The sequence below is a fragment of the Ictalurus furcatus genome, chromosome 1, assembly GCF_023375685.1.
Source record: "Ictalurus furcatus strain D&B chromosome 1, Billie_1.0, whole genome shotgun sequence".
Lineage (NCBI taxonomy): Eukaryota > Metazoa > Chordata > Actinopteri > Siluriformes > Ictaluridae > Ictalurus > Ictalurus furcatus.
This window is the reverse complement of record NC_071255.1, coordinates 33,357,445-33,379,898: the sequence shown is the minus strand read 5'-3', so window position 1 is coordinate 33,379,898 and position 22,454 is coordinate 33,357,445. Positions and strand designations below refer to the sequence as shown.

The 22,454-nt window shown below is 40.2% G+C and overlaps 1 protein-coding gene across 1 annotated transcript in view; it reads right to left on the bottom strand.

The window, feature by feature from the left end:
• Positions 1–12,511, bottom strand: part of adarb2 (adenosine deaminase RNA specific B2 (inactive)) — a 93,497-nt gene extending 80,986 nt beyond the window's left edge. The window contains exons 1-2 of the mRNA XM_053636493.1: positions 11,655–12,511; positions 8,978–9,900 (exon numbers count right to left, since the gene is read on the bottom strand). Coding sequence (XP_053492468.1) covers positions 8,978–9,900; positions 11,655–11,820 — 1,089 coding nt within the window. The 5' untranslated portion in view covers positions 11,821–12,511. The remainder of the gene's footprint in view (positions 1–8,977; positions 9,901–11,654) is intronic.
• Positions 12,512–22,454: the final 9,943 nt, after the last annotated feature.

Below are 22,454 nucleotides of genomic sequence, written 5' to 3'. Positions count from 1 at the left end.
AAAGTGCTGCCATTAACGCACACAAACATTACTGCACAGGCACTGTGAGTGAGACACAGAATGAAAACTCAAGGAAATAAACGCAAACAGAAAATCACAGTTAGGTCAGTGCTATTTGTGCGGTGGGATGAGAGAAGGTTTGAGTAAGGAGTAAGAACAGACATGATCGCGGTGCAGTGCGTTGCTTGTTGTTCTCTGTGTAACTGTTGTTCCTGCTGCTTTCAGGTCGTCCTGCAACTCTTTTCAAATGACTGCTGGCTTCTCTCTTAGCTTCCTGATCATTAGTCTGAGAGGGCATTGTAAATTGTAAACCTGTCCGGGGACGATTAGTTGTGGTTCCATGAACTTTCCTTTCAAACCAATTATCCTGACAGGGATGTTTAAGGTATAGAGATATAACAGATATAACAACAACAACAACAACAACAACAACAATCATGTTTAATTTGCCAAGCAGAGCCGCACTTCCCAGTGGAAAAGCACTAAAAGTTTATGGCGAGTAATCTTGCCCTGTCCTAATGTGTTTCTTTGACTTTTCCCTCTCCCTCACTTTGGCGTTTCTTCCCTCTCTAATTTGTTGCGGCTCTCTTAATTAATGTTTTTTTTTCTCTTCATCTCTGTTGAGGGGTTGTTTATATCAAGTGTGATTAAGTCACATGGTTAGGGGAAGGAGAAAAAAAAAAGGAAAGAAAATAATGTGCGAACGGCAGGTTTGGTGGACAGGGTCACCTTCACGTGTGTGAAAACGCTCTTAATTTGCTCCGCCAGGAAAATTACCATGGCAGATTAAATGGTGCCCGTCCGTCCTATCTGAGTCCCATACATTACCCTCAGCACAATGCAGACAGAGCAACAGCAGGAGCAACGCAATATAGGACACATTCTCTGCGCTAGCAGGAAATTTCCGAGGTATGGGAATAGAGTGGCACTGAATCCCATCTCAGAAACGTTTTAATGCAGCTAAGATTTTTTTTTTTTTCCTGCTTGAAAATAATGATTTAAAGTCCCTCCAGGCTTTACACCTTCCTCATAATACCAGCTCTCCACTGAATAAGTACCTGCCCATGTATTTCAGTGCATTATGCAAACCAAAATTGGCCACAGTGCCCTCTATCCTCTCTCTCCATCCTGTAATAGCAGCCTAATTGATATTCTGCGTCATGCAGGAGGCATTTCCTTATTCAAATGCTCTCTGGCCCAAGGTCAGTGACGCCGGAGTTGCGGTCGTGTCCTTCCTCGTGATGCTCCGTTTCTCTCGCCTTAGCCGCTCCAGCGCGTTGACTTGGCACCATCACTGATCTTTGTCATGCTGCAGAGAGATTAAGTAGACAATCAACCCCAGAGTGCTGGGTAATCATTCCAGTACGCATCGTGGCCCGACCCCTTATGTGGGATCAACTCCTGTTTCATAGAGAAACCACTGCCAAAATTCATGCTATTTTTATGCAGTTACGAGTCGTTTTCCTGCTCGAAAAAAAATTAATTAAAACCCTCTGGGCCTCAAACCTTTATTATGATACCACATCTTCCACACTGACCTCTGACAAGGACTGTATTCACCAAACCTGCTGAGCAATGATCTCATTGGAGGAAACAAACCAACAACACTAGGCCCGATTTCTTATCTGAATCTGGTGGAAATTCTTCAGATTCATGGTTATACTTTGATATTCTTAGTAAAAGTGCAACATAAACGCTACACCCACAGATGTCTGATGTACAGTATATTATACACCGAACTAGCTACAACTTTCAGAATATTTTTTTTTTGTGGCCTGGGAAAACAAGTCACTGTTGTCAACTGGCCAAAACTGCCAAAAAAAACCCATCATTTGCCCAACATTGCGTTTATGTCTATAACATACTATGACATTTCAGTTTTAAGAAACCATAAATTCACTCATCAGCTGTACGTTTGCTCATTCATGCAGTTATCCAATCAGCCAATCAGGTGGCAGCAACACAATGTATAAATCCATGTAGATACAGGTCAAGAGCTACAGCTAATGTCCACGTCAGTCATCAGAACCGAGGAAAATGTGATCTAATTTGCTTTGACCGTGGCATGGTTGTTTGTACCAGACAGGCTGATTTGAGTATTTCAGAAACTGCTGATCTCCTGGGATTTTCACAAACAACAGTCTAGTGTTTACACAAAATGGTGTGAAAAACATCCATCCATCCGTACTGCTTATCCTACACAGGACACAAGGCGGGGGGGACACCCTGGACGGGGTACCAACCCATTGCATTCACACACTACAGACAATTTTAGAAATGCCTATCCGCCTACAACACATGTATTTGGACTGGGGGAGGAACCCCCTGAAGCCCGGGGAGAACATGAGAACTCTGTAGGCGGAGATAGGATTCGAACCCCCAACCCCAGAGGTGCGAGGCAAACATGGCAGTGAGTTCTGCAGGCAGAAACGCCTTGCTGATGAGAGAGATCTGAGGAGAAAGGCCACACTGACTTGAGCTGCAGGAAGGATACGATAACTTCAATAACCACTCTTCACAACTGTGGTGAGCAGAAAAGCATCTCAAAATGATAACACGTCAAAACGTGAGGCGTATGGGCTACAACAGCAGAAGAGCATATAGGGCTCCATGCCTTTGAGCCAAGAACATGAATCTCAGGCTACAACAGGTTCACAGAAACCGGATAGTTGAAGAAAAACTTCGCCTGGTCTTTTTCTTGAACTTTCCAGCATCAGTGAACTTGTCCCCACTGCATTTACAATGTCTGCAAAAAGACTTAACTGCTATGTGTTACCTAGATACATCAATAGATAGTTAGCGTGTTTATATTTTACACTTACCTAGCAACTTTTCATTTTAAATTATATCAAGTATATAATATTTCTGCAAAAGTGATCTTAGCTAGGACGTATTTAGCAGTTAATACATGTCGGTGCAAGTCCAGAAAAACACATAAATGGTATTTGTCTTATGGAGGTTCATTCCAGTAAACAAACAGAGTGTGTTTGTGTGTGTCATTTGATTTAGATGTTATTTAGAGGTCTGGAGATGGTGGGCAACATTGGATACAGTTTGGATGAGGGTTCAGTTTTTCATTTAGAGGAGCGTGAGAGGTTCAACCTCACAGTTATTGTTCTGGTTTGCCTAAGGCAATTCATAGCGCTGCACCGACGACTTCTTTCCACACACACCATCTGTACCAGCATCACTCACCAGAGACACACTGGCCTTTTCTCTGCAAAGGTGACCCTTGGTTTTCCTTCCCTCCCTCTTACTCACTATGTCATTAGCAAACAATATCACTTGCCTTTTCAGATCATAGCTAAAAGTGATATAGGATGCGTGTCATAACTACATTTAGGTTTATTTATATTGGCTTTCTTCAACATTTAAAGCATGTGTCTAAATCTGCAGCCTTGTTCATTTGGCCCGCATGAACTTTGCTTTGGATACAGCAGATACAAAGCATAGTGTTTGCTCTACAGCGTGTGTGGGCTAACACCTCAGATGCTAACATAAAACCGACGAAGTACACCCCATGGAAATTGGACAGCTTTCATTCGTTGATTCACCTATGAATTCTGCATCATATCAAAGAGTGCTTGAAGATAATGTGAGGCCGTCTGTCTGAAAGTTTAAGTTGAATTGAAAGTGGACCTTTCAACAGGATAATGATCCTATGCATGCTAAGAAATCCACCAAGGAATGGCTCAAAAAAGAAGAAATGGAGGGTTATGGAATGGCCTAGTCAAAGCCCAGATTTGAATTCCATTGAAATGTTCTGGGGGGATTTGAAACAGGCAGTACATGCAAGAAAACCCTCAAACATCTTGCAACTGAAAGAATTTTGCATGGAAGAGTGGTCAAAAATTCCAGCAAGCCGATGTCAGAGACTGGTGGACAATTATGCAAAAACACCTAAAGGAAGTTATTTCTGCTAAAGGGGGCAGTAGGCCAAGGGTGTACTTTCTTTTTCCACAGAAGAATATCAAATCTATTGATATTTCTGTCGAATAAATGACTGAAAAAGCAAATTTTCCTTCTGGTTTTGTTCAAGTATATCAAGTTTATTAATCGGCACTGTTTCAAAGATGATCAAATGTTTGCTTGTCCAATATGTCAAAAAAGGAAACGATTTCCATGGGGTGTACTTATTTTTTCACATGACTGTATATCACTACTGGCTTGACTGCGGTCTGAACATGCATTAAAATCAACAGCTGCTTGCGGTGCTTGATGTACACCACACTCATCTCTAAAAATGATTCAGAAGCATGCGGTGTATCATCATGTTGGCGTATCATTTATTTTAATTTCAGAATCTAGGTTGTTGAAAGGTATCAATCAGGAGAGGGGCACAAAAGAATTGCCATAACATTAGATGTACCGTGGAATACTGTGAAGGCCATCATCAACAAGTGAAGAAAATGGGACACCATGGTGATGTCTATAAGAACAGGACATCCCTCCAAATTTGACGAAAGGATCACAGCAACACTCAAGGAGATGCAGGGATATTTGGCAAACACTGGTCACTTCCTGCATGTGACAACAAGTTCTCATATTCCTCACATGTTTGGGCTATGGGGTAGGGTGGCTAGACGGAAGCCCTTTTCATGAAGAAAGTAAAATAAATTAACTAATTAAAATAAAATAAAAAAGCCCAACAAAATCACCCCAAACCATGTGGCAAAATGTGTTATGGCCCTATCTTGAAAATATTCAAGAAGACTTATCACGCGAACAACACCATACCTCTGAAAGACAGCTGAATATGAAGAAAAATGTCACCTTCCAGTATGATACCAATCCAAAAGAAAAATCCAAGTCAACAAAGGAATGGCTTCAGAAGATCAACATTTTGGAGTTGTCCAGTCAGATCTCAGGTCTAAACCATATAAAAAACCTGTGGAATGACTTGAAGAGGGCTCTGTACAGGAGATCTATTCGCAAGTTCATAGCTCTGGAGCATTTTTGAAAGGAAGGGCAGAATAAAATCGCCAAATCAAGGTTAAGTTGATCAATTAATGGTGGAAAAAGATCTGACATGACTTATCATCAATTTTCTACATCCCAAAAACCTGCAGTTTTAAAAGGAGTGTGTAGACTTGTTATATCTATGTTTATATCTGCTGTACCACTGCCTATCTACTACTGATCTACCACTGGCCTACCGTCACTGCTAATCTACCACTGCTTATCAACCGCTGACCTACCACTACTGCTAACCTACCACTGATCCACTACCACTGCTCATCTACAGCTGATCTACCACTAATCTATTTCTGATCTACCCCAGATAATCTATTGCTGATCTCCTACCTCTTATCCTCAGTTGACTTACCTCTGTTGGTCTACCACTGCTGGATCTTCCACTGATCTACCAGTGACTTACCCCTATGATCTACCACTGCTGATCTTCGACTGATAATCTACTATTGATCTATGGCTAATCTACCACTGGTGAGCTGACTTACTACCGATCTACTACCGCTGATCTACCACTGATTTTCCACTGCTGATCTACCACTGCTGATCTCTTGCTAATCTACCCCTGTTCAACCACTGGTGCTTTATCGCTGGTCTACCACTAATCAACTTTTGATCTACCATTGATAATCTATTGCTGATCTACTGCGTATCTACTACTGATTAACTACTACGGGGCGGCTGTGGCTCAGTTGGTAGAGTGGGTCGTCCACTAATCGTAGGGTTGGCAGTTTGATTCCCGGCCCGCGTGACTCCACATGCTGAAGTGTCCTCGGGCAAGACACTGAACCCCAAGTTGCTCCCGATGTCAAGTTAGCGCCTTGCATGGCAGCTCTGCTACCATTGGTGTTTGAGTGTGTGTGAGACTGGGTGAATGAGACACAGTGTAAAGCGTTTTGGTTAAAAGCGCTATATAAGTGCGCCATTTACCATTTATCTACGACTGATTTCCCACCATTGAGCTACTATTGATCTACCGCTGATCTGCTGATGATCTGTCACTGGTCCACCACTGCCAATCTGTCATCTACAGATAATCTACCATTGATCTACCCTTTCTGATCTGATGCTGATGATCTACCACTGCTGATCTAATGCTAATACACGTGATCTAATGCTAATCAATCACTAGCGCTGATCTACTGCTGATCTATCAACCATCTGCCTCTGTATATCCTCTGCAGTGTTCGTATTGGCGAGCATATTCTGAGTGAAAGGGAAATGTAAGCTTTCTGAGATTTAAGCCACATCCACTTTTACTCTATCAGTTGTGCACCGTGGAAAATCAACACTCTAAAACCTCTGGGAGGCATAGACCTAGATGCCAAGACCGCACACCGTCATGGACACACCACCTACTCGATTGCAGATGATTCTGAAAGTGGCACATTACATGGGGATGTCTGGTTTGTGCACTTGTCCTTCACTGAATCATTCAGACGTAGAAGCAGACTGCACGCTGACTTTCCAGTATTTCCACAAGCTCTCATCATTCTGGAACTAACCTGATGGGGCAAATCCTCTTACAATCCTTTTAGACAGCATGGCGAGAGGCAGAAAGGAGACGTTTCTCCCAGGTAAACATGGCCAGGATGTTCGATTGATGTTGGGGGAGAGGAAGGACAACATTTTCTTTTTCTGGTCCCTACAGGCTAAGGGTAGAATACTAACACAGCAACAGCCCCCGTCAATACACACACACACACACACACACACACACACACACACACACACACACACACAATGAAAGTGTTCCAAACGGAATTAAAGGTAAAACTGTTATCAGAATGCTCTCTAATGTAATGTATTTGACAGTTTTTAAGGCGGTTAGATCATATCACATCACAAATGTTCCTGTAGAGTTCAGGAAACACTGACGGTGCTGTATTACTCTTAGTCTTCACATTTTTAAAATGTCATTGACGCAGAAAAATAGACATCATTAAAAACTTTATACGACTAAAATTGTTGCAAAAACTCACAGAATGCCCAGAAACCCTGGGTGTTGTATTTATGTATCTATTTATTTAAACCAAAAGCTTCAAATAACATTCTGCCAACCTGAAAATCATAGCTGGCCTACTCCACTAACAGGAAACATTAAGTATCCGTCAGTGAATTTCACAGATTCTAAGGAAGTAACCTTCTAAGGCTGTAACCTTACAAAAAATAATGTTAATTCAATGTCCTGAAAACATGTGCAGTGAAAAGTGTGGCTTCAAAATCTTCTCAGCTTTATTCACACAACGACCCTCAATAATCAAGCTGGATATAAACTCATGTATTGTTCTTTTTTTTTTTTTTTTTTTGGAAAAACATTTGTATCCTACTCATGCTCTGAGTGTGTGTAAATGTACGCATAAGAAGATTAACTAATGTACACCTTGACCTGATCGACTTCAAATCATATCATTTGCATGGATTACTGCAATTACTGGAGTATACTCCTGACGTTAAACAGTCCATACAGGATTGTGCAGAGTATTTTTGCGAGTGTTGCAGCCAAAAATAATCTCACGATGCAACTTGTAGAGGTCGTTGTGCTTATTTTGTGGGAAACTACTAGAACTAGTGAAATCACAATCGCACAAAATGGTTTTGCGCGGTCTTCCGCAGTGATGTCTGTTGGTAAATTAGACCTTTTAGCTGTACTCATGTTCAACGCACGTGAATCAAAGGGGGCTTTGGCTACATGCGCATTGTGATGACGTCACCTGACACAAATCTGCAGTAATTTTGAAAAATTGCAAGCTCCTCAGAATATTATGGACTTCCCTTGACTTTGTGGTTCATTTCTGCAATCACAAAATCGCTAAATCCTGGAGTTTTGCGGGTGTCTCTAAATGCAAATGTTAAGAATGCGCTTTGTGCTTCACAGGTGACTGAAACTTTTGTAAATCCGGTGAAGAACTGTAATTCGGTTTGGATTACGCAAACATTTACACACAATTTACACACTACTTAAAAGATTAATAAAGGGCTCAAAGGCCCAAAGTTCCCCGTTTAATAATAAGTAACAAAAAAAAAAGGTTCAAAATATGTTCAGCTAATCTATAAACAAATGTTAGGTGGGTAGTCTGCCAGTAGAGAACTGTAGGAGAACATTAATATTAGTCAGCGTTAGGACCTAACGTTCACACAACATTCACACAACAATGTTCTACAAAGGTTTATAAAAATGATGTAAACATCACGATTGAACACTCTTGAAAGCAAACATTCCTGCAAATGCAACCGTCAGAGAGCGTTCCTGCCGATGAACAAGGCGGGAATGGAGGCAGGTCCTGCACATGCCTTTCCTACACAGGGACACGCTGACATTGATACTGAAAAATCCCGAGAGGTTTCTAACAAAACATCATTTCCTAAGCCTGACCGCTGTTTCCATTTTTTACTGATGGCTTTGGAGGTTTGTTTTGTTGATTTGCTCTTATGCCTTTCATTTCCTTTGGGGCACCAGTTTGAATTAATTTTGATAGACACCGCAATGCCACACATGAAGAAACAAGAGGAGATTGCGCAAAATTTCAATACCTTCGCAATTATAGCTCTATAAACATGGAGAGAGAGAGGGAGGAGGGGGAAAAAAATCACTTTCAGGAGCATCAGTGTTTTCTCTTGTGTCAGGGGCATGGGGATTATAATGCGCCTCATTTATACTCTTTCTCCAACTTAACAGATGAGTGAGTAGATTCTGTTTACTGTTGGACCGCTCTCTTTTCCTCACACACACACACACACACACACGTTTAGGTTTACATAAGATATGAAAGTCTGACTAGCCTAAAGTAAATGTTAAAGCCCGTGTGTTAACATAAGCCCCTTTTCTGTGTTTTCTCTCAGTAACCAGATCTGTCCTGCACCATCCCTTCCCTCCCATTATCCCCTCCCCTTTAATTAAGTCTTGGCTCGCTGTTCTGCATCCCAGCATTCCTGCTGCTGCGGCTATTATAGCTCGCCGTATGGAGTGCTGTGGCTGCCAGAGGCCCTGCCTGGCATGACTCACCTGGGGTAAATGAGGCCGCTTGATCATACCCACTCTCGCCTCGGGTGCCTGTGTGATGTTGAAGAGCGCCTGCAGGGCACTCAGTGCCGCCTTTCTCTTTGCCAGCTTCTTGCTGCAGCCTGTGCCCTCGAATATTCTGCCATCCACCAGCACAGCCATCACAAAGCAGCGGCGAGCGCGTCGGCCCCTGGTGCTCTGGCACAGGCAGGCGTAGCGTGCTCCCGGTCGCAGATTATTCAGCAGCACTACAGGGCTTGGTGGAGGAGGCGGTTCAGGTGTCGGTGGAGATGTGGAAAAGTGGCCGTCGCCTTGCCTCGCTTGTACCACCATCAAGTCCAGCGTGTGCCGCAATCGGAGCGCGCTAGAGAGCAGCTCAGACTTGGCTGAACGAAAACTGTCAGGTTCGAAACCTTTAAACAGCGTTTCAGGGAAGTCCGAAAGGTCAGAGGTGAAGTCCGTGGTGGGATTAGATACTCCTCCCATGGCTGAGTGAGCCTGAGCGGCGTTGGGGAACTGCACGAAGGAGCTAAGCGCTAACTCAGCTGCCCTCATTTTGGCCTTTTTCTTAGTAGGGCCCGTTCCCTCAAAGGTGAGGCCGTTGACGTCGACGGCGATGGAGAAGAGCGGAGCGTGCACCGGGCCCGTTTGAGACACGGTGCGGTACTGCAGACCCGGACGCAGCTCGTTCAGCTGCACCACGGCATTCTTCGGGGTGTCTGACCATGAGGATCTTCTGCAGCACACTCGCAGCTCACACACACGCCCGTTGTTGTCCTCCTCTAATGGACGCTTCCGTTTCAGAGTGCCCGCGCTGCTCCGAGACGAATCGGACAGGAAGAAGGACGGACGATCTGATGCCATGATTGTGCGGTCTTCAAAGTTCCCCGTGTTCCAGTTCTCTTTCACCTCCGTACTGCTGGTACCTGATAGAAGACAGTGACAAAACATACACCCAAACTGAAATACCGAAATATAGAGGAATGGAACCTGTCATTTACAGTAAAGTGACATTAATAGTAAAGCTTTTGCACATGGTATAGGCATGCATTTTTATTAATTTAACAGGAGGGTCTGTTATCTTTTTTTCTGGTAAAAGAACAATAACTTAATGTCACAGATCCTTGAAAATGGACAGGCAGTAACTGCAATGCTTTAGTTACTTTTACAGTATTTTAATTATTGTATTTATAGTGTATTTTTTTATACAACTTATTATACATTTTTAATGTTAGTTTCTTCTTTCTGCTACTGCTATTATTATTATTATTATTATTATTATTAAATATGGTTATATATTGTGGAATAGAGCTACCTTTTATTCTGATCCATTCTGTACACATATACACTGCACAAACCGTATATTACTCCTACAGAAAATTTATAATTATTATAATATTTCTATATATACACACACATTTGGACATTTTCACTTAGGGGTGTACTCACTTTTGTTGCCAGCGGTTTAGACATTAATGGCTGTGTGTTGAGTTATTTTGAGGGGACAGCAAATTTACACTGTTACACAAGCTGTACACTCACTACTTTACATTGTAGCCAAGTGTCATTTCTTCAGTGTTGTCACATGAAGAGTTATAATCAAATATTTACAAAAATGTGAGGGGTGTACTCACTTTTGTGAGATACTGTGTATATATACCGTATCATGGCTGACCCTGCACTCTGACCCCAGCTTCCTGACAGGCTGGGGTATGCGAAGAAAACAATTTCACTGTGCTCTACTGTATAGGTGACCAGTAAAGACTCATTATCATTATATATACCTATATATATATATATATATATATTACAGACTACTGATGCGCCTTTAAAGCTTGATCCTAAAAGATAATTAAAGGTACACCACATGGATCTTCCCGGGTAAAAGCTACAAAAGATGTACCTTTCAAGGTATCACCATAGCGACAAGGAAAAGTTCAGTATGTCACTTTTATTTCCCAGATTGCAGGCTGCATCACTCTGAGGAAATGCCAATGAAGATTTCTTTGTAGCAGCACATCATGCTACCACCACCACAACAAAGAAAACACCTATACGCCAGCTAAACCGAGTCACCGGCAGCATGAGTGTTTGTCAGTTTATAAAGTCAGTTGTAAATGGGTGTGATGTCTCAATTTCCTCTCCTCTCTGTTCTCTTATCTTTGACTTACAACCAGAAGAAAAACCTGTCAGATGAAATACAATGATATAATAATATGAATACCAGAAAGAAAAAAAAAAATCCTCAAGTAGCAGTTCCTGAAAGCTCCCTGTGAGTGTGGCTCTTATTTAAGTGTTTTCAAATCCAATGGACAAATCCCAGCAAATGGGGAAATTATCTGCTAAATCGCCTCTGTAATCTGCCTCTAAAATTGCCTCAGGGTTCACGCTTAAAGTCGGTGCGATTTGTCTCCAGTATTCAATGCAAAGCGGCAATCTCTGTCATAATGGAGGAGAGCACACACTGTACCCGAGTTTGAGAGAGAGAGAAAGAGAAAATAAAGACTCTGTTTCATATTAAAGCTTTCTAGACTCCATAGCTTGCCCAGCTGTGCTACACGCTTCTAAAACATGGTGTTGGCCTACAAGTGAACATATTCTCATGAATACTGTATTGATCCTTTATATACTATAAAGATATTTTTTGTGATAGTATCTACCATGTTGGTTTTGTACTCACTTAGCGTGTCTTCATCCTCTGTGCTGCTCGGACCTGGACTCATATACTTGAAGGGGACAATCAGTGCAGACAGCATGCTGCTTACTTTTTCTGTAACACACACACACACAAGGAGTAAAATATCACGTGAGGCGATCCTGGGCTGGAGAACCATCCAAAAGAACATGCTTAGGCTTTACACGAGTCCCATTTGTGGCTTTTTCGTGAACTTTTGTGGAATCGTTTTTCACGAGTATGGAGTAAAGCACCGTAGGACATGCTGTTATAATAGGAGACTTTCACACTGGTAGTTTGAGCCGTGTGCACACTGGGAGATTTTTAATAGTCCTTTGCGACTGTTGCTTGTCAGACTGTAGGAACATGATCCCCGCTGTAAGCCATGTCACACTGTAGGATCTCAGTCGTCATTAATGTCGGACTGTACGACAGTCACGACGCGAAACAAACGGACACACGCAAGAAGACTCGTACGGAGTAGGAGAAGCCACACTACAGGACGGTGTCTCAAATCTTCTGACACGGCCAGAATTTAATTGGAGGAAAAAATTTTTATCGCAACGGCCGTTAATCACCCTAAGACTACAGATTTTGGTCTAGGATTATAGGAATCTTTTAAGATTCTCAAAATTTTTCTCAGACGACCAAATCGTGGCCAAACTCGTACAGTGTGAACCCGGCTCTAGTCTGAAAAGAACATGGTTTCCTATTCAGATGGTTCATGTGAAAGCTGTCATGCAGACCACAGTACCGAACCTGCTGGGAACACTCACACTCGGATTCGGACCGCAGCAAATGTGCCCGCTGTGTAACCCACCATAAAACAATCCACAACCGTACGGTCCAGTGTGACCTGATGTGAACTGGAGTTACTCTTACCCCCCCCCCCCCCCCCCCCCAGTGTTGAGTATTTTCCATTCGTAAATCCTTTCCAATGTTTTAGCACCTATAAACACTAAAAATCTTCACTCGCAACATTCTCTGTGATGAAGACTTGCACATGGAGGAAAAGTTTACCGTTTTTAACCCTTACAAAACGCACACATTGAAGACTCGCTTCAAAAATGTCAAATAATCGTCTCCTCACAGAAGACTTCAACATCGATTATACAATAAACGGTGATTATTCGTTAAATAACAGCACATTTGAATCTATTTACTATTAGAGTATGTAGAGCATACACCATACAAGTCCATGTTTAAGTTGGAAAAACTATGGCAAATAATAATAATAATAATAATAATAATAATAATAATAATAATGAGGACATTAATATAAACCTGTGATTTGCTTTGCAGTGGAAACTACTGTCAGAGCTGCTGTTCTAGAAAATGAATCCACACCTTCTGACCAATCAGAGGCAAGAATTCAACTAAACAGCGCTGTGGAGTAAATAACAATAGCACGGAGTTTCATAATTTGGTCAGACAGATGATTCAGGGGTTTGAGTCTCTGTTTTGTCAAGCGATGAATTCAAGATTATAATAATGTTGAATAAATATATTAGTCCTCCATCTTGGAGAGAAGGAAGTTAAAAAGTGCAAAGGCTTTTGTTCAAGTTGAGATTCTCCATTAACATGTTATTAATGCTATTGATCCGGTTACACTGAAGAAAAATGATGTCTTTGTATATGATGTACAAAAAAACGATTAAGCTTCTCATCAAAACGTAATTTCCTTGCTCAGACTGAATTTAGTTTAAGTACTCCTGAATTATGTAGCGTGAGCGTGAGCAGTTCATGTAGTATTAATGTAAACCGATTACATTACGAAATCTCACGAGGATGCTTAGTATCAAATTAACGTGATTAAAACGAGTGCGGGTGAAGAGCACGGTGGTAATGTAGCTGTTGCAGAACACCAGTGACCTGGGATCAATCCCCCGGTCAGGTGAGAGCGTGGAGAACAAATAAAAATATAGTATTTAATTCATCGTCACTATTACACACTCTTCCTGGCTGCTATTGCAATAGCGGCTATGTCCATATTCGGTATAATCTAATCTGTTGAATAATCAGTCATAGCATGTTGTGTTTACATTTGTACCATTTTTTAATGATATTGTTACTGTTTGGTACCTATCTCTTGCACTACCTGTTATATCAGACACTTCTACACTAGAACTGTGTACTGTTCGGCGCTACACTGTCACTTACTGTGCCGATTGTCCTGTTTTAATAGTATTGTACTGTCCTGTGTTGTTAGCACACGTCTTCACGTGCACTTTGTGTACAATGTGTAGATATTATTTAGCTCTGTGTCGTCTCATGTGGTTAGTGTGTTGTTTTATGTAGCACCGTGGTCCTGGAAGTACGTTGTTTCGTTTCATGTGTACTGTTCCAGCTGTATATGGTCCAAATGACAATAAAACCTCTTGAACTTGAACTTGAGTTTGACTTTATTCAGGGCGCTTTGAAAATACGTGCTCCAATCATGTTGGGTGTGAGGAAACAAGTTGTGTTAATGTAACTCAGGTCAATCATGTGGAATCGATGAACGCATTTGAATCAAGTAGATTTGAATCGAGGTTATTCTTTTTTTCAGTGTAGTTTCATTTATGTTTATAGCTTTACTCAGCAAACTAAATATCCATCAGTCCCTTCATCTGTTTCATTATGTTACACAGCTATACAAACGACAGATTTACACTATAGTATACTGTTCTCTATGTATACATGCATGAAATAATCTGAAAACTAAAAAAAAAAAAAAAAAGTCTGATTTTATTAATAATTCCACCCACACAAGTAATTTAAGCAATGTGATAATAGGGAACATCCAGTCAATAATAAATTATTAATATGGTCTATTTTAAAATTCATGATATATTTTATCTATTATTATTATCCATCCATCCTCAACTGCTTACTCCTTTTCAGGGTCACGGGGAACCTGGAGTCTTTCCCAGGGAGCATCGGGCACAAGGCGGGGTACACCCTGGACAGGGTGCCAATCCATCACAGGGCACGATCACACACACATTCATTCACACACTACGGACACTTTGGACATGCCAATCAGCCTACCATGCATGTCTTTGGACTGGGGGAGGAAACCAGAGTACCCGGAGGAAACCCCCGCAGCACGGGGAGAACATGCAAACTCCGCACACACAGGGCCACGGTGGGAATCGAACCCCGGACCCTGGAGGCGTGAGGCGAACGTGCTAACCACTAAGCCACCGTGCTCCCTATTATTATTATTATCATAATATTACAAAATGAAAAGATAACTCACTGAATTTTAATGACATCTTCATGCTTTTTAAACCTAAAACGCTTGTGTACAATTCAGTCATTTCTCAACATTGCTCAAAATCCGATAACAGCGTTAAACCGACGTAATACATCATACTATGCCTTTTACACCGACTTCAAAATAACCTCGTAACTGCTGAAATCTGATGATGATTGTATTATTAGAGGACATGTAAACGCACTTACCGTTTGTCCAAAAAGCATTTAGATGTTATTACAATCCAGTTTCAGAGAGAATAGCTTTGTTTCCATCTAAATATCAAATTACATTTCAGGAAATAGGATTCATTATATGGGTCCACATTCCTCACTGTCTATCAACACCGGCGAAATGTATTTGGCGATTCATCGTAGAAACGGACATTCACGAACGGCGGTTACCGTACGTACACTTTCTATGTCTAGCAATTTCATTATTTACTCAGAGAATGCACTTCCATCACTGTTTAATGCAGAGTGCTGGAGAGGACACTTTTTTTTTTCTTTTTCATTTTAAGAAAGCCACTTACTGATAACCAAACATTGCTGACAGTTTCCTTTCCTCTCTTCTTGAAGATGTGTGTATTTGTTTATCTGTGTGTATGTGTGTGTGTGTGTTGTTTACTCTGGAGCTTCCTATTAGAGACATGAGTTCAGGGCACAGTGAGAGAGACTGACAGAGGAGCCGGGCTCCATAATTACATCCCTCCTCGACCCACCGTGGCCTAATGATCAACAACTTTAAAGACCTGACATAAAGCTGTGAGGATGAAGAGGGAGGAAGAGGAGAAGGAGTAAGAGAATGACACACACACACACACACACACACACGCACGCACAAACAAACTCCCTATAGGACCTCATCATGATTTCCCATAGCTACAGTAAGACACACTGCTGCTGTTCATTGCTTAGAAAAGAAGAGTCAAAACAGACAAGCAAAAATATTACAAGAAATTATTTACAGGAAATATTTACTATTATAAACATGTACAATACACGTAGGAAAAAAAAAAAGTCATTCATCCTCTATTTGTGTTTCTCAAAATTGATCGCTATATAGAAAATACAATAGCTTAAGTATTACGGGTATTTAGGGGGTGTGTATGCAAATTCCTGGACTTAAAACAAATTTTTAATGTATGTTTAGTCATCCAGTTGTGACTAAGATCCATGTCACCCACTTCAACCTTTCCTTATTATTATTATTATTATTATTATTATTATTATTATTATTATTGTTGTTGTTGTTGTTGTTTATTTGACTTTTAATTTAAACACACCTAGATGACTGTCTAGAGATCTGTTTTAAACTGATTAATGAAATTAATTTGTATTGTTTCCATAATAGCTCATTATATTCATTGCTATAAAAGTAGTGATGGGATACGTACTTATTTTACTTGTAAGAGAATTTTTGGGGTCACTAGAGAGAAAATGTAGTGTAACATGAGCTCAAGTTACAAAGCTAGAATGAAATAATTTTTCTGAACACATTTTGCAGCTAAGATTATTCTAGCTATAGACTGAGTGTTGTGTTTGTTAGCTACGCTGGTAGGGTACATTTAGCCGGCGTTTAACAGAGTGCAGTTTTAGAGCGCGAGGAACGTCGAATCATACGTTTTATAGGGACACCATTTCAAGACATCAGTACATTTGACCTTGGCAGCTTGGATTCTCTGGATGAAATGTAGCACCAAAATGGCTGTTCACATGAGGGAGCGCCCCCTGCACATACCCCGAGCAAATGGAGAGAGAGAGAGAGCTAAGAAATAAACACAATCTGAAGCTGTGTCACCTATCAGAAACCTTAAGAAATCCTTCCCGCTTGACTGAAACGTGACAGCAGGGATTCTGACAACTTGTGTTGAGTGAGATAAGGAACGAGAATCCAATTATTTCTCCTTACCAAGCTGTAGCCAAGATGCTCTCTCTCTCTCTCTCTCTCTCTCTCTCTCTCTCTCTCTCCCCTTTTCCATCAGAACTGAAAAAAGATTTCTAGGTCAAACACAGAACAGCTAAAATGCCGAATGTCAGCAAGTAGAAGCGAAGATACAGCGCTTCCATTGTTCTCGTCTTCCGTGTCACTTCCTGAATGACGACTGCTGGGGATAGGCCGTGAATAAATAATGGACGGTGCTATCATCATCATCTACCAATCACTCCCAAAGTGCTGAGACAGTCTTTCAGCATCAATCACGGCATTGAGCGATGATCCTGAGGTGTACGGAAGTTCACCGAGGAAGGTTTCATCGAGTCCGGTTAATACTGGTTAATATGAACCCTGCATCAATTGTGAGAGTTTTATAACAATACAATTGTTATATTTTAAACTACAATTCACATCCAAGTTCATTCCTGTACCATCAGATTCTTTGGTTTCTCATGATCTGCAAGTGTATATTTACTCACCTTGGTGTGATAGACTTTGCCTTTGTCTGAATTCATTCTCTATTTATTATACAGTGTTTTAAGTCCCAGTGCATGTGTAGTGTTGTCTAAATCCGAAGTAAACAATTATATTACCAGGTCTATTACCTGGATAGTTATAAATACTACACCATAAATCCATTATAGACTATTTTCCCTCCATTTTCTCTCTAATTTCTCTCTAATTTGACCAATTCCCACCCACTAGCTAGCTTTTTATGAAGGATAAAAAACACGCTTCCTCCGAAACACTTCAAGCCAGACAGCCGCATCTTTTCAAACTGCTGCTCATGCTGCGTCACACACTCAGAGGAAAGCACTATCTACACTCTTCCTCATACATGAGCTCAAAGACCATTAGGATCGGTGAGTCTCACTATGATAGACAGGGGAAAGTGAGTGTGTCTTCCCTCTCACCCTGAAAATATGGTCAGTTTTGACCATGGCTGTGGCATCGTCGGGATTTGAAAGCTTTTCTGTCGCTTCCCTCAGGAGTCTAATGGACATTATTGATGGGAATTCGGGCGCTTTTCAGTGAGCCAGATCATTTTTAATGAGCTCACCAATAAGAGTCGACTCTTTAGGCTCTCAAACGACTCAGGTCTCAACTAGACAAAGACTATTTAGACCAGTAAGAATTTTTCGTCCCATTTTTTTTTACTTTTATATCTAATCATACACATAGCTGCAGAGGGGACACTTACAGTATTTAGACAGAAGATGAAATGCCATTAAAAAAAAAAAGATTCATTTAATTAACAAAAGCAACATCGTACGTTACTGTGACCCAGACCCAGATAAAGTACTTAGTAAAGATGATTAAATTTACACTAATAAACAGCTGACATGTTGAAAAGGTTTTTTATTCATTCATTCAATTACACTGCAAGTGTACACAAAAAAAGAAAGTAAACCAAAAGAAAAAAAAATGCTTATACACTACACGAGTTGGCTCTCAACGTTCAGTTAAAAGAACCAAATCGTTCTTATCAAACGCCTCGTTACACATCACTACTGTGCGACCAATGCAACTAACTTCCACAAAAAAAAAAATGCCACTAACTTCTACTTATCCTTCCTTCAGGGTCACGGGGAAAGCTGGAGCCTATCCCATTGGGCACGAGGCGGGGTACACCCTGGACAGGGTGCCAATCCATCGCAGGGCACAATCACATACACACTCACACACCCATTCATACACTACGGACACTTTAGACACGCCAATCAGCCTACCATGCATGTCTTTGGACTGGGGGAGGAAACCGGAGTACCCGGAGGAAACCCCTGCAGCACGGGGAGAACATGCAAACTCCGCACACACAGGACCACGGTGGGAATCGAACCCCCAACCCTGGAGGTGTGAGGCGAACGTGCTAACCATTTTATGTTGTATTTAATACAGAAATACACACGTTTTAACTGTATTTTCTACATCAAAACCTTGCTTAACTGTCTTATTAAGTGTCTAAAGCTAACATACTGAATAATGTCTATTTTTCTTTGTTTACGTGTTGGCACAGTGTTCTGTTTTGATATTGTTGTGTCTGGTTTAGCTTTATAGCGTCTGACTTTTTCCCCCCTGTTTCACATGTGCTTTTGTTCTGTCTGACTTAATCCATTTCATGTTTATGAATAACGGTTGAAAAAAAAACCCTAATTGTTAAATATCTAAAGCGCCTAAAATTGTTCTTCTTTTTTTTTTTTAATTAGATTTGTTTTTTTTTAACTTTGTAAGTTGAAAGTCGTGTGTTTTGGCCGCACCAGGTTGAAGACTCGACATTTCAATCTAATATGCTTCGGAAATAATTGCTTCATTTGTCAGTGTAGAACAGTGTGTGCTTTTTCATATGCAGTGACAAAGAGAATAAAAATAATACATATTTACTCAATTAACACATTTGTCTCTTTGTTTATGTGAGAACCTGATGAATAAATACGATCGGTGAAGCTTTGTGTTCTTTTTTTTTTCCGGTATTACCTAAATTATTTCGTTACTCCAAGTCCAAATTTGCCATAATCGAGCCTATGCAAAACTGTGCATTTAAATTGGTTAAAAAAAAGTATTTAATTTCGGATTGGTTGTACAATTTTACGAGTGAAATGAAAAGGTAAAAAAAAAAAATAAAAATTGTTATTTATATTAAGCATTTTTATTTTTAAATTTTTTTTTACTGTATATAGTCTCCATCTTAATGTACATCTTAATGAAAATACATTTTTATGAATACTAATATTCCAATTAAGAAATGGAAGGAATTTGTTTGAAGTTAAAACACACGCAAAAAAGTATTATCTATAAAAAATAAAAAAATAAAAAATGAGCTCAGTAAAAACATAAAAATTCATGTTAGAAAAAGCTTGTTAAAGGACGATGTGTAATTGCAGCTCCATTCTCAGCATGACTACAGGATGGTGCAGAATCTGGAAGCACTCCCTCCAACAGCTGTTTCTTGATATTTAGGAATGTTACAGACACTTTTGTAGAATCACGGCAGGATGGACGCTTCACGCTACTGAACTCCGCAAGAAATCCTGTTTCGTTTGTACCTGCGAACGCTTCCTCTGCTCGCCGCTGTTAAACGAAATTCAATTCAAGATCACCGATGTCTAAGATGTACAGGGAACAGGTTTCAGAGGGAAAAGGTTTTCTCTAGAACCAAAAAAAAGGGACTTAATTTGAAAGAACACATGTTTTTGTTCGACTGTGTTTGAGTATTGATCAGGCATGCTCCTCTTCGATCCTTCAATATTAAAAAAAATGGCAGTGAACTGATAAAATCCCAGGACTGTTCATGACAGGACTCCTGAATTTGTGTAAATTGACGTACTGACTCACTAATGTGACCCTCGATCGATCGGCTACAAAAACGTATAATCATCGCGAGTTACTGCAGTTTTATAAACGGATTATGCGGTCAAGTTTAAATCCATTATTTATTACCTTTACGCGTTAATTTAATGAACAATTTGATGCAAATCCAGACGCAATCCAGAATAAAACACATGAATCCATACAATCCCTAATGAGACAAATAAAAGTAATGGCACCCTATAAAAGTTAATGCGGATCTATAGGAGCCGATGCGCCGTAGTGGCTGAGTTGCATTACTGGAAGATTTAGCATTTGTCGCTCTTAGGAGGAGCTCTGTTACGGTTTAGTCGCCATTTTGTCATTTCAGTTCTCTGTGAGGTTTAGCTTTTATGGAGTTCTGTAGGCGAGACTAAATGTAAGTCGACTGTGTGAATGATTATGAGTCTTTCTTAATCACGTATACATTACAGCAGAGTGAAATTCTTTTCTTTGCATACCCCAGCATGTCAGGAAGTTGGGGTTAGAGTGCAGGGTCAGCCATGATACGGCGCCCCTGGAGCAGAGAGGGTTAAGGGCCTTGCTCAAGGGCCCAACAGTGGCAGCTTGGCCTTCCGATCAGTAACCCAGAGCCTTAACCATCAAGCCACCACTACCACTGAATGGGATTAGCAATTTACCAATATACATGATACATCAAAAAACGCGCATGAGTACGAGGAAAATCTGCATCTGATGGGAATTGTTCATTCGGTTTGATCTATGAAAACATTTACACACAACTTTACTAAATGATTGTTAACAAGGCCCAATTGCCATTGTAAAAAAAAAAAAAAAGTGTTCTAACATAAAGAAAACTAAATTGAACTGAAAGACAAATAAAGCCATACACACACACACACACACACACACCATTTATCAGCTGTTATGGACAGTTTTGCCCCGATGCCTTTAGGCATCTCCTGTCTAACTGCCCATTGAGTCCAACAAGACAAACTGCTCCAAATATTCTGCCTGAAGACCATGCCATTGAGGAGGATGGTCACAATTCCTTATTCTCACCCAGCTATAGGAAATGAAAAAGGCATTAAGACCTGGTGGGTGGCCAATTTCACAGCAGAGAGACAAGAAGAAGAGAGGTTAAAAAGGGAGGAGGGGCTGGACATGCTATTGAAACAGGCAGTGGATGGAATCATTTATTTTCCTCTCTCTCTCTCTCTCTCTCTCTCTCTCTCTCTCTTTCCGTCATAAATGTAGCAACAGTGAAGTGGCAGTTGGGGAAGACTTCATTACCTCATAGTCGTGTTTAGAATTAAAAACAGAAAATAAATCTGTCAGATTACCGACGTCGCACTCGGAATAAACTTTTCACATATCCTGACTGTTATCTGTACTGATATGATATTTGTAATATAGATATACACGATACATGATATTTAGTGTCACTGTATTTTTTAAAAGGGTTATACACATAAAATTAAACTGAATTTGTCAGTACATACAACGAGGGCTGGGCAATATAACGAAACAATAGCAATATCATCACAAATTATATTACAGTATGCTTTTCTGACATAGTGTGGGCATCATGACATCTCTTTATATTATTCTTATTTTTTAAATAACAGTTACAAACTCTGATTGGAAAAAGCTGATAAAGTTTTGTGCCATCTTAAACCGCTAAATATTTCTGAAAAACATTATTATTATTATTATTATTATTATTATTATTATTATTAAATTTTGTTAATGTATTTTTAATGCAACATTGCTGTTTTGTTTGCAAATATATATATATATATATATATATATATATATATATATATATATATATATATATATATATAAATAAACTAAAACAAACAAACATTAATTGTTCTGAACTAGTGGGAAAAAACCCTTCCAATTCAAATAGAAATAAACAGACAAATCTCATACTGGAACTATTCATTCATTCATTCATTGATCTTCAGTAACTGTTTTTTTTCATATATCAAGGAGGTAACTCTGGACTTCATTTCCCAGCAGCCACTACACCATACTACATCATTGTCACATGACCACCTGCACCTGTATCACATTTCTGTTTAACAAGCACTCCTATATATAGCCACTGTTTGTACTGCTTCCTCGTCTTACTTATTGTCCATCTTGACCTTTGCCCCTGTACCATGGTTTGTTTCATAGCTTGTTTAGCCTAAGACACAGTATTTTGCCTAGTTGTCTTAGTTTTGTTTTGTTGTTTGTTTGTTTATTAAACTGTTTGAAGATCTGCGCTTGCTTCCGTATCTACCTTTGGTTTGGTCCAGTCAGGGAGATGGTGGATA